Source organism: Haliotis cracherodii, unplaced genomic scaffold (assembly GCF_022045235.1).
Source record: "Haliotis cracherodii isolate W230 unplaced genomic scaffold, xgHalCrac1.p SCAF_2, whole genome shotgun sequence".
Lineage (NCBI taxonomy): Eukaryota > Metazoa > Mollusca > Gastropoda > Lepetellida > Haliotidae > Haliotis > Haliotis cracherodii.
Genome location: NW_027266275.1, coordinates 75826365 through 75840427, shown reverse-complemented (window position 1 = coordinate 75840427; position 14063 = coordinate 75826365). Strand labels below are relative to the sequence as shown.

Genomic DNA, 14063 nt, shown 5'->3' with positions numbered 1-14063 from the left:
TTGTTGACTAAAACAGTCTGTACCATCGTGCTTGTTGACTAAAACAGTCCGTATCATCGTGCTTGTTGACTAAAACAGTATGTACCATCGTGCTTGTTGACTTAAACAGTCCGTATCATCGTGCTTGTTGACTAAAACAGTCTGTACCATCGTGCTTGTTGACTAAAACAGTCCGTATCATCGTGCTTGTTGACTAAAACAGTCCGTACCATCGTGCTTGTTAACTAAAACAGTCTGTACCATCGTGCTTGTTGACTAGCCAAGTTTGTAACACAGTGTCACTAGAAGACCATACCAGACAGATTCAGTATGACAAAGTAGACACAATTTATGAATAACAACTTCTTTGATACTGTGAAGGCGACGTTTCGGTATAGATCCTTATACCGTTGTGAAGCAAGACTGTTGTTATCCATAAATTGTGTCTCTTTGTCATCCGTCAACTTGTTAGTAATGCCGATCAAACAAATCAGATCCAGTATGCTGTGTAATTCCCTTACTTTGACACTACAGACACTACAACAGTAGTCTATCAGAAATAACAAGATATACCAGTGTACAGATACTGACGGAAACGCTTTATTGACAACACAAATGCCATATCAAGATTTGTTTGGCAAATAAATTCAACCCGCAAAATGACAGAAGATAGGGTCACGTACGTAAAGTTGTTTAAATAATAGTAATTTTGTACAATGATAAATGTCGAGGAATATGTACATCACAAGTCCGACCTATCGGGTGTCACGTGACACCTTGAATTATGACACGTGAAACAAACTATGAAAACAATCAAACAAACATTGATTTCAAATACACCACGTCGTCCTGTACTGCGATTTATTCTGACCCAACTAGCTTGGTTACTAGCCATACATTAGATGACTGTCAGTGAATAACGCGGATGTGCTCAGGTGAGCTGTGATCAGGTCGTGATATGTATATTCATACACAACCTCAACTCTCATCTCGGCTTTGTACACAAATGCAAGCTACTGCTCGCAAAGAGATGAAAGTGTTAATGCAAGATATATTTAATAGTCTTGTGTGTCTGGACCTTGACCATAGGTCAAAGCCAAACAGTATATAGAGGTAGATGTGACTGACAGACAACTGTCCGTCTGTCCGATTGTCCGGCCTTTGCCGCAGGAAACGCCAGGACATATGGTCTGTATAGGACCCAGAAAACAGTATGTACACGTGGTGTAACGGCCAGTTCATGATAGATCCCCAACACGAGGGAGGGAATCAGGCAGCATAAACGCCCTCCTTACTCCATTTAACAGGTGCTCGTTGTTACCGCGCATGCGTAATGATCCCTCTTGTCCCAGGAGTACGTGTTTCTTCACAAAGGGGATTTCTATAGGCCTGCTGAGTCGAGCATCAAGGTCGCTTGGTTCGTGGTACTGTGCCTTATAATAGCATCGTGATGCTTCCATGAACATGCATCACAAAACATCGTCCTATCTACACACTTGTCTTCACGCATCCGGCGCTGACATCATGGACCGACCATCAGTAATTATGCAATACATACACTATGAAGTAACACTGCATAAATTATATGCCTATTATACATATATGTCGACCAACTATTACCAACAATTACAGTCTAACAGTCACAGCAGGATAACCTCTGTCTGCATCCCTTGCCTCTCCATCAATGTAGTACCATGGATAGTAACTGTTGATAACGTGCTCTGTGCAATCTTGGAACCGTCGACAGTAACCATGCCGTAATAACGCTTCCTCACGGCGCTGCAATCCGTGACAAGGTCGAAGTGATGACGTCACACACAGCGCCCCCTATCGACATGCGCACGACTGTACTGTCATCCCCGGGTAGTTCTTCAGGACGACGTTGCGGTTCTCGTCGAAGTAGAGCAGCGTTACAGAGGACATGGCGTCGGGGACGCAGCAAGGGGCAGGGACATTGGAGTAGATTCCTATAGCGTTTACAATGCTCTGTATTGTCGCATGGTTGGATGGTCGGAGGCGCTGAAAAGAGCAAGAAAATCTATTGTTAGACATGGGTTCACCCACAACTACATCACAAATAGAAGTCAAAAGTCAAAATGATAATTCAACCATAATGGCAACGGTGCGACTTGCCGCTTTGTGGGCTGTGAAAGGATGGGGCAATAAGTGAGGGATAGAGCTGGTTAAAGGGGAAACTATTGACTGGTTATATACTGAGGACAAAGACGACGGACAGTGACCATAACTCCGTTAACAGATGGTGTCGCAATCTCGTCGACTTCAACAACACAGTCGCCTTCTGAAGGAATGTTCTCGTTAAGAACAATTTTTCAACAACAGCCATTCTTACACACGTAAAGAAAGCCTTGAACTAATCGGAGAAATGTATGTCTCAATCACGATATCCACGGGAGACCAACACGATGTACTAACATCACATAAATAAAATTCCACTTTTCTTTGATATCGTACAAACGCGAACAACATTTAATTCAATTCATGCTTGATTTAGCACGCGCCATCCAACCAATATGGGTTTGGGTAGTTAAATCTGTTTGTTTTGAAACATTAATCAATGTACAAAAGTTTTTTTAAAACACTACAAAGCATTGTTATAAGGCTTGTCCTCCTTTTTCAATACTGGTCACATGTTTCCCAATTTACCACTCTTAGGTCGTAACGGTCTGGCGTGAATAAAACTGTGATGAAGTAATTCAACGCTAAGATTCATTACTCCCGAGGGTTCAGAAATAATTCAGTCTTTGAGCAATAACTATTAATTTTCATGCTTTGAAGCACGTATGAATACAAACGAGAACTGTTTCATTACAGCTGCGCAGTGACCTTGAAGTGACCTCCAGCATCTCGCGCGTCGTCTGCTACGCCATGGTGGGGCACGCAGAGCACAATGTAGAAAAACTTCATTAAAAACTACTCAAATATGGATAATATGTTAATCAAAACGTAGGCAGCGTGACACGTGTCACGGCAGTAGATAACAAAGGACATATCCCTCCGTGACCAACACATGATTCCCATCCTCCGCGCACCTGTTTTCATGTTACGAGTCTAATTCCCCCACTGTAAGCCAGTAATATCTTTGCAAGATCATTTAGTATAAGTATGTGCGTCTTAAAGGTGTTTCTGTGTCACATTAGGTATGCTGGCGTGACAGACCAAAGCCAGCTATTGTGAAACGCTCACAATAAAGGGTGACTGATAAACCTTTAGCAAGTGTTGGATTCTGTTTAAATACAGTGAATCTCTTAACACTGCCTTTTCAAACAATTACCTACCCACGCGGCGTTGTATTAACCATCCGCGCGTCAGGAATTCACCTATCTATGAAATACGACCCTCCAATGAGATCCCAGGGATCTCTTTGACATACGCGAAGCCACCGTAAGCCGGTTCGTCCAATATCATTGGGTTTAACTGAACCTCGCTCCTTCGTTGCCCTCTTCCCAGCCCTGCATTGTCCTCCTCACCCACAGGGGGCTCTCACACCAAAACATCAAGCTTACATGGCCTGTCCTCGCTAATACCCGAGGGCAAGCTAGAACCACCCGCATAGAAGCACAGCGAGGACGGGAGGGTCACAGACTGACGTTGCGATACGTCTCCATGGCGGAGGTAGGGTGTCTCTCATCTGGACACCTCCAGGAGACGGGCTGGCCACGCAATCTCTCCGTGCATTGTGTCACTAGACCTACAGACGCTGAAGGCCTCTCGCCAAACAAACTACACATGAAAACATCGGACCCGCGTTGGCGACGTCCTGCGTTCCTTTTGATTGAAATTAAACGATGATGGATCTGTGGGGCAAGCCACCAGGTGGGGGAAATCGTGCTGGCACCTGGCTGGGAACAGCTGACGGTGTCTACACACCTGCTGCAGAAGCAGTGGGGGCATACACAGAATGGCCTTGATTGTTATATCAACGCAATATGTAGCAGAGACATTCGTAAGAATACTTAAAGAACATCTATTGTTCGCAAGAGCATAGTGACGGGGAATACTGATCCACACACCCACTAAACGTGGACATATGTAAATTGCGCATGCACGACCCAAAACCACTCCGTATCCTGTGCAGTGAGTGAATATTTTTTTCAGCCGCAGTCAAAAATGTTCAGGCTGTATCACAGAGGGTGTAAAGACATCTTCCCGGGGCAAGGGAGTTAACTGACTACAAAAATCCAGTTTAAACCCTTGCCAAACTAGGCTGGAATTCCTGAGTTTTATTTTGGCTGGACTAACGAGTCTATGCATCTAAATCGCGTAAATCGTCTAAATCGCGTAACAAAAACGAAACCCGATTCGTAAAATGCATTGCAGATTTCGATCGATTGCAGGATTTGCAAAGCATGTGTACCGTCCACTCGGCGTTGACAAATATTTTCAAAATATGTTTATGCTTGCAATTCAGGTGCTCCAGTAATATGATGTACTTCGCGAGGTAAGACAGGTGTTATTACATTATTACCGATCTTGATTATCGGACTTCACTGGGCGACACCATTTTATTTGAAGCAAATGCAAGTGATATGAGAGGTGGAATCTGATTGGTGGAAAGGAGGGACACAGGTGGGACATAACTCGTAATAGCCACAGGTGGCGCTACGATCGAGCCACGAAATTCCAGCCGGTAGTTCGGCAGGGTGGAAACTAGAGTTTCACAGTCAGTTAACTCCTTTGCCTGGGGAAGATGCGGAAAGATAAATCTTGAGAAGGAAAACCAGTGAATAACAACTTGACCAACGACTAACATCATCGGGGCACGGTGATTCACACGATCGATACCATGCATTACGTTGTGGTGAGAAACATTCAGCTACGTACAATGGATGCTCTGTGAGAAGCAACTGGTTTCCAAAATGTGGGAAGAGTTGTACCAATAAAGATCGAGTATTTAATTCAACATACATATATAAAAAAAACTCAATAACATAAAATCAGATTAACATATTTGACGTTGGTGTTTCAAGGCCAGATTTGCGATTTCCATTGACGTTCGAAATAACAATAAGCCAGATACTGGCCAAAGATGGTCCAAGTGATAGCCAAGGTAATAACACTCACTATAGGATCACGATAAAGAGGTCAAAATGCGCGCAAACTACAAAAATAATATCACAGTAACCATGGTTATAGGTTATATTCCTCAACAGCGACCAAACTCATAAACATAAGCAGTAAACCAGTGGACAATCTGGGCGATGGCCTCATACCATGTGAGATATTATTTTTATGACTTTGTATTTCCAAGAAGTATTCCATCTGACTAAACACCTGTGGACAAGCCCTGTCAGAGCTATGGTTGTTGCCCTGGCCGTGGCATCCAGGTGGGCGGGTCGTGTCTGGCCAGAAACACAAGTTTCCAATCTCCCATAAACCACGTGATTAATACGCCACCTGGCGGGAGGTCCTCCATATTGCTACCGGAAGTACAGAACGACTGCTGGTATTTATAGTGTTTCATTTTCGGCATGTCGTGATTTTACGTCTTCTTTAACACGACTGAAGTCGGACCACACAGTAAAGGTGGGTAATGAAAATAGGACACTGTTTACTTCTTTAGAAAGCTGATGTCATAAACTTGGGCATAATTTAAGAAAACCACAGGCATCACTATCAAACGTATATCTGTTAACATGTGGCTGGTTATACTTAACATGTCTACGACCTTGACCCTAGGTGTATCATACTGCGTCAACCCCTAAGTGTCAGTGAGATATTTATCAACTTCTTTCCATATCGTGATTATGATGTGTCGCCGACAACGATGTTGTGTCATTCATGAAGTAGCACTGCCAACTGACTGTACTTGAAATCATTTTTCATTCCGCTAGAGAGCGCCACCTGCGGCTAATGATGAGGAGGACCTGTTGACTTGGGGATTTTCTCCGGCTTACCCGGACTGACCTCCGCTCTCAAGGTCACGGGGGGTTAAAGATAACGTCAGCCACTGTAGCACAACGTGGTTTCGTAGGATCGCCCAAACACAGGAACTTCCGCTCCCGGTTTGTCCTCCGGGTAACCGGGCCAGTTTTTGGCATGTTGTACTTAACCTAACACTACATAATCTTTGGAACAACACAAGGGATGACATAAAAACATGTGCAGATTACACATCTCCCGGTGTATTTAGTCAGATGGGGGTTTTCACACTTAGTCTGTCTAGATGTTTTGTGGCAAACGTCAGCAAACTGGTCTCCGGACCTCACCGGACAGTGGGTCGTTTCTCCAGTACACCGGCTCTGTAACTACCCGAGGTCGTCCAACTTTCTCACGGGGATGTACGCTTAACCAGCCTCTCCATCTGTCGTCCAACCTTCTCATGGGGTTGTAGGCTAATCCAGACACCCAATCCATCGTCCAACCTTCTCCTGGGGGTGTAGACGAATCAAGACACCCCATCTATCGTCCAAACCTAATTCCGAATTTATATGTCATGTCATGTGTCTATAAAACGAGAAATACAAAATGTTTACCTCACAAACGTAAATATTCAGTCAGTGCCTATGCTAACTCTATATTGATGCTAACACACCCTCGCATGTTGTTGTATGAAAGACATAGACCTAGGTATTATCAAATTGAACGTTTTAAATTCTCGTTCGTTCAAATTCTCTTTAAAACCATACTACAACGATTAAAACATATTCTATTACATGAAAGACAAAGGGATCCGACTGACGTCGCCTCGCTTGCATGACCTTCACCTTCCACAGTTAATCATGACGTTGACAGCATAATAGAAACAGAAGGAAAACAAGAGTATATACTATTTCAACAATACCATACATTGTGTATATGGAAGGAACACTATACACCCTTGCTTTGGACAGTTCGGAATTGGCAATATGAAACCTCACCACCAAGAACAACCTTTCTCGATTATTGGGTTTAATAGGTGAGGTGAAATGGGGTTCAACGTCGCGTCCAAGATTATTGCACTTATATAGCGACGTGCATGTACGTGTGTGTGTTTGTGTGGCTGCTTGTTCTAGTCCGGACTGATGCCGATTTATAGTGCTAGCACACTGAGATACCATGCCGCAGTTTAACATGAATACCCCACTCAGACACAGTATACTGACTCCGAGCCGACCAGTCCTTGTTTTAGCCCCTTAATGCCGAGCGCCAGACAGGGTAACAACAAGTACCATCTTTTAACGTCTTTTGGTATGACGCGGTCGGGGTTCGAACCCCGGAACTTCCGCTCTCCGGGCGGACGCTCTATCACTAGACCACGGAGGGGGGTTAACAGGCAAAAGAGCGGTGAACATTATAAGAATGGATCACTGAATATCAGTGATGAATGTTTAGAACGGAGCTTGACCTCTCAGATGATGTTGTCCATAATGTGTTTTCACGGAATAAATAGTTTTTTCTTCGTATGCCTGGAAAGAACAGGAAATGCAGGCTTTTTTCCACGTGTGAGGTGGCCTTTATTCTCAATTATCCTAAAGTCCAGTTGCTAAATTTTTACGACTATTCCGTAATGTTAATTGATTCGGATTGCAACGGATCTGGGATGGATTTATGTTGTCTTGTCTTGTCCAGATTATTGTCCAGGTGTGGATAGGTCGGAATGGTTGGAATGACAACATTTCCACTAGCCCTACCCCACAACTGGGGAACATCTGACTTAGATTTAACCACACGTCTTGATGATAAAATTAAGCAAGTCCAGCTAATATATCAAGCAATATATTTGTTTCCAAGTTTAAACAGAGAAATTTATTGTGTAATAAAAGATTTTACAGACAGATACTATTAGACTAGTCTGTCATAAAGACCCTAAAGCAAATACATGTACATCCAAGGAGTTACAAGTACCTGTACACTAGGTGGCAAGTCTAGATTACTGCAGTTTCTGAAAATGAAGAGAGTGTTTGGCTTCCTTTTTATGATGTTTTATTGGGATAATTTAATAACTGTCCTTTCTGTAAAATATTTCATTTCGGAATCTAGGTGTCAGTCTATTATTTGACCAGCACTGTGGGTCACCTGCAGGGACAGGTTGGAGCAGCCGTGACCCGGAATATGGCGACAGCGTGGCTCCTCTATATTCTTCACACTGACTGTCGGTCACTTTTATGTGTCCTGTAACCTCCCGTGTCCGACCCGGACTGAAACATCCCGTGTATGTCCAGCCCCGCATTCCTCAGCCAGCCAGGCCAAGCCGATACATTCTGCAGCATAGTTCCTCTATCTCCTATCATCGTGTAATCCAGCCTAGCTTGTATTCATTCCTGTGACATGAAGATCATGTTGTTTAAAGGAAAGCCTGATTCGCTGTCGACTAACCATATGCGTCAACTTCCTACAGCGCGTTATTACATAGCGACGCCTGAATGGACGTGGAATATAAACGTTTATGGCTTTCACTGTCTAAAATAGATAGTCATTCATATCAATCCCGCTCCCCTGCCGTATGTAAATAAGCAGTCATTCTTCCAGCCCGGCCCCTGGCTTACAAAGACAATCTGTTTCGCCGCTTGCTTTCTTAAAAACACACCTTTACCTTCACAACGTTGTATTCATAATCTTTATGATTATTCCTTAAACAATCTATTTATCTGATTATTGACCAAAAAAACCCCACAAAAGCCGGCTTGTCGGACCGTACAGACATCATGACGTCATGATGATTGACATGACGTCAGTTGCTAGACACGTAGCAACTGTCACACAGTATATAGATCTAATTGTTACACACACACACATTTCCCCGTAGATAGCTCGTTAAAATCGTAATAATGATATATGAGGTTGTGCAAGCCAATTCAGCTGATAAAATCCCGTACACCCATCTCATTTTATACCGAGGTCCACTGCCAAACTTGTACAATCCTTTACATCGCCCTCCACTGTCTTATATGTACAATTCTTTACATCGTCATCTACCCTCTAACATGTACAATCCTTTAAATCGTCCTCCACTTTCATATATGTACAATCCTTTACATCGTCCCCCAATGTCTTATATGTACAATCTTTTACATCGTCCTCCACTGTCTTATATGTACAATCCTTTACATCGTCCTCCACTGTCTTATATGTACAATCCTTTATATCGTCCTCCACTGTCTTATATGTACAATCCTTTACATCGTCCCCCACTGTCTTATATGTACAATCTTTTACATCGTCCTCCACTGTCTTATATGTACAACCCTTTACATCGTCCTCCACTGTCTTATATGTACAATCCTTTATATCGGCCTGTCTTATACGTACAATTATTTACATCGTCCCCCAATGTCTTATATGTACAATCCTTTATATCGTCCTCCACTGTCTTATATGTACAACTATTTACATCGCCCTCCACTGTCTTATATGTCCAATCTTTTACATCGTCCTCCACTGTCTTACATGTACAACCCTTTACATCGTCCTCCACTGTCTTATATGTACAATCCTTTATATCGGCCTGTCTTATACGTACAATTATTTACATCGTCCCCCAATGTCTTATATGTACAATCCTTTATATCGTCCTCCACTGTCTTATATGTACAACTATTTACATCGCCCTCCACTATTTTATATGTACAATCCTTTACATCGTCCTCCACTGTCTTATATGTACAACCCTTTACATCGTCCTCCACTGTCTTATATGTACAATCCTTTATATCGGCCTCCACTGTCTTATATGTACAATCCTTTACATCGTCCCCCACTGTCTTATATGTACTATCCTTTACATCGTCCTCCACTGTCTTATATGTACAATCCTTTATATCGTCCTCCACTGTCCTAGATGTACAATCCTTTATATCGTCCTCCACTGTCTTATATGTACAATCCTTTACATCGCCCTCCACTGTCTTATATGTACAATCCTTTACATCGTCCCCCACTGTCTTATATGTACAACTATTTACATCGCCCTCCACTGTCTTATATGTACAATGATTTACATCGCCCTCCACTATTTTATATGTACAATCCTTTATATCGGCCTGTCTTATACGTACAATTATTTACATCGTCCTCCACTGTCTTATATGTACAATTATTTACACCGTCCTCCACTGTCTTATATGTACAATCCTTTACATCGCCCTCCACTATTTTATATGTACAATCCTTTACATCGTCCCCCACTGTCTTATATGTACAATCCTTTATATCGGCCTCCACTGTCTTATATGTACAATTATTTACATCGTCCCCCACTGTCTTATATGTACAACTATTTACATCGCCCTCCACTGTCTTATATGTACAATTATTTACATCGCCCTTCACTTTCTTACATGTACAATCCTTTAAATCGTCCTCCACTGTCTTACATGTTCAATCCTTTATATTGTCCACTGTCTTGCATGTGTAATCCCTCCTATCGTCCACTGTCTTGCCTGTGTAATCCCTCCTATCGTCCACTGTCTTGCCTGTGTAATCCTTCCTATCGTCCACTGTCTTGCCTGAATAATCTTTCCTATCGTCCACTGTCTTGCATATGTAATCCTTCCTATCGTCCACTGTCTTGCATATGTAATCCTTCCTATCGTCCACTGTCTTGCCTGTATAATCTTTCCTATCGTCCACTGTCTTGCCTGTGTAGTCCTTCCTATCGTCCACTGTCTTGCCTGTGTAATCCCTCCTATTGTCCACTGTCTTCCCTGTGTAATCCCTCCTATCGTCCACTGTCTTGCATGTGTAATCCCTCCTATCGTCCAATGTCTTGCATGTGTAATCCTTCCTATCGTCCACTGTCTTGCATGTGTAATCCTTCCTATCGTCCACTGTCTTGCATGTGTAATCCTTCCTATCGTCCACTGTCTTGCATGTGTAATCCCTCCTATCGTCCACTGTCTTGCCTGTGTAGTCCTTCCTATCGTCCACTGTCTTGCCTGTGTAGTCCTTCCTATCGTCCACTGTCTTGCCTGTGTAATCCTTCCTATCGTCCACTGTCTTGCATGTGTAATCCTTCCTATCGTCCACTGTCTTGCATGTGTAATCCTTCCTATCGTCCACTGTCTTGCATGTGTAATCTTTCCTATCGTCCACTGTCTTGCCTGTGTAATCCTTCCTATCGTCCACTGTCTTGCATGTGTAGTCCTTCCTATCGTCCACTGTCTTGCCTGTGTAATCTTTCCTATCGTCCACTGTCTTGCCTGTGTAATCCTTCCTATCGTCCACTGTCTTGCATGTGTAATCCTTCCTATCGTCCACTGTCTTGCCTGTGTAATCCTTCCTATCGTCCACTGTCTTGCCTGTATAATCTTTCCTATCGTCCACTGTCTTGCCTCTGTAATCCTTCCTATCGTCCACTGTCTTGCCTGTGTAATCCCTCCTATCGTCCACTGTCTTGCATATGTAATCCTTCCTATCGTCCACTGTCTTGCATGTGTAATCCCTCCTATCGTCCACTGTCTTGCATATGTAATCCTTCCTATCGTCCACTGTCTTGCATGTGTAATCCCTCCTATCGTCCACTGTCTTGCATATGTAATCCTTCCTATCGTCCACTGTCTTGCATGTGTAATCTTTCCTATCGTCCACTGTCTTGCCTGTGTAGTCCTTCCTATCGTCCACTGTCTTGCCTGTGTAATCCTTCCTATCGTCCACTGTCTTGCCTGTGTAATCGCTCCTATCGTCCAATGTCTTGCATGTGTAATCTTTCCTATCGTCCACTGTCTTGCATGTGTAATCTTTCCTATCGTCCACTGTCTTGCCTGTGTAATCCTTCCTATCGTCCACTGTCTTGCCTGTGTAATCCCTCCTATCGTCCACTGTCTTGCATGTGTAATCCTTCCTATCGTCCACTGTCTTGCATGTGTAATCCTTCCTATCGTCCACTGTCTGGCATGTGTAATCCTTCCTATCGTCCAATGTCTTGCATGTGTAATCCCTCCTATCGTCCACTGTCTTGCCTGTGTAATCCTTCCTATCGTCCACTGTCTTGCATGTGTAATCCCTCCTATCGTCCACTGTCTTGCCTGTGTAATCCCTCCTATCGTCCACTGTCTTGCCTGTATAATCTTTCCTATCGTCCACTGTCTTGCCTGTGTAATCCCTCCTATTGTCCACTGTCTTGCCTGTGTAATCCCTCCTATCGTCCACTGTCTTGCCTGTGTAGTCCTTCCTATCGTCCACTGTCTTGCATGTGTAATCCCTCCTATCGTCCACTGTCTTGCATGTGTAATCCCTCCTATCGTCCACTGTCTTGCCTGTGTAGTCCTTCCTATCGTCCACTGTCTTGCATGTGTAGTCCTTCCTATCGTCCACTGTCTTGCCTGTATAATCTTTCCTATCGTCCACTGTCTTGCCTGTGTAATCCTTCCTATCGTCCACTGTCTTGCATGTGTAATCCTTCCTATCGTCCACTGTCTTGCCTGTATAATCTTTCCTATCGTCCACTGTCTTGCCTGTGTAATCCTTCCTATCGTCCACTGTCTTGCCTGTGTAATCCCTCCTATCGTCCACTGTCTTGCATGTGTAATCCTTCCTATCGTCCACTGTCTTGCATGTGTAATCCCTCCTATCGTCCACTGTCTTGCCTGTGTAATCCTTCCTATCGTCCACTGTCTTGCATGTGTAATCCTTCCTATCGTCCACTGTCTTGCCTGTGTAATCCTTCCTATCGTCCACTGTCTTGCCTGTGTAATCCTTCCTATCGTCCACTGTCTTGCCTGTGTAGTCCTTCCTATCGTCCACTGTCTTGCCTGTGTAATCTTTCCTATCGTCTACTGTCTTGCATATATAATCACTATGCCAGATGGCTTTTAGAATACAATGGCCGGGGACACCAGGACGTCCCACAGCTGGATGGAAACAGAAGCAGGCTAGCACACTGCCCACTTGGCTCCTCAAGCACCCCCTTACTCTAGTCATACCATGTCTAAATCTCTTCTGATTCCCTTTGTCAAAATCTGGCATACAAAGACAAATATAACATTGAAGCAGTTGTTGAAATATTTTTGTTTAATCTTCCCCAGATTGGATTGACTCACGGTATGTAATGAGATATTTCATTGATTCTACAAACCAACGAGGGGACAGTTGAATGCCTAGCTGATCTCGGGACATGGGCGTTGATTCGGGGACTGAATGTTTAAATATTAAAACACATTACTGATGACTGAGTTCCGTTCAATCATGAGCCGTCTTCCGTGGCTTTACACTGCCAGCCATGTTTAAACGTCGTGTAATGAAATTCCCGTAATTCCAAACTGTGTGTGAGATCCGTTTAGCAGTGAATATCATTTGAGCGCTCATCTAGTTTAGGATCGCAAATAATTGAAATTTTGTGCCTGACAGATTTCTAAGAATAACAATAATTGCTAAAACGCCTTGTCTGTGCGTGCCTGAGGCGTGTTCTTAACATGATAATCCCTTTTCTACACAATGAACATGTTCTACACATGAACGTGAAGTTTCGTCTCCTTGTTAGAAAACTTCTTTTTTTTCAGTCAGTCATAACATTTACATTGCCAATATTTTCGGAATTGACGTAGAGTTCATTTGAAGTCGGATGCATGAAATATTAAATAAACGTACTCTTGTAGGGCAATGTTTCTACCGTGCCTCTCTAAGCACCTCTTATCATCCTGACAGTGGCAGACAGACACTAATTCTAGAAGTCTACGCCCATTAAACCACGGCATGACAACCACTTACAATACACTGGCCTAAATCAAAACAAGCACCGGTGCATCCCCACTAATTGCCTTGCTTGAAGAACAGCGTAATCTGCAACCTTTTGCCATTACCTATCGAATGTTCTTAATTACGCTTACATATAACAAATACGCTTACGCCTATTAACTCCCAAACTACCATTTGTCAGCATTGTCGGGATGGTGTGTGGGAGTAGGAACCGATATGGTAAACACGGGAGAAAGAATCCAGGGGGGTGTTGTAGAGGCTGTTTGACATGAGAGGCTGTCGGCCTAAGCCTGCTGAATCCTTCTGGAACCTGCAGGAGCCACTGTGTCGTGACAACAAGCGAGGTAGTAGAGTCAGAACAACATCAGCAGACACCAGTATCCACAGTAGCATCTGTGTCGTGAAAACAAGCGAGGTAGTGGATTCAGAAGAACCCAAGCAGACACCAGTAT

General features: G+C 43.4%; 1 protein-coding gene across 1 annotated transcript in view; it reads right to left on the bottom strand.

Moving 5' to 3' along the window:
• Nucleotides 1-621: 621 nt before the first annotated feature.
• LOC139468527 (bone morphogenetic protein 3-like) overlaps nucleotides 622-14063 on the bottom strand; it is a 55068-nt gene continuing 41626 nt past the window's right edge. The window contains exon 3 of the mRNA XM_071250539.1: nucleotides 622-1998. Within this exon, the coding sequence (XP_071106640.1) occupies nucleotides 1807-1998 (192 nt within the window). The 3' untranslated portion in view covers nucleotides 622-1806. The remainder of the gene's footprint in view (nucleotides 1999-14063) is intronic.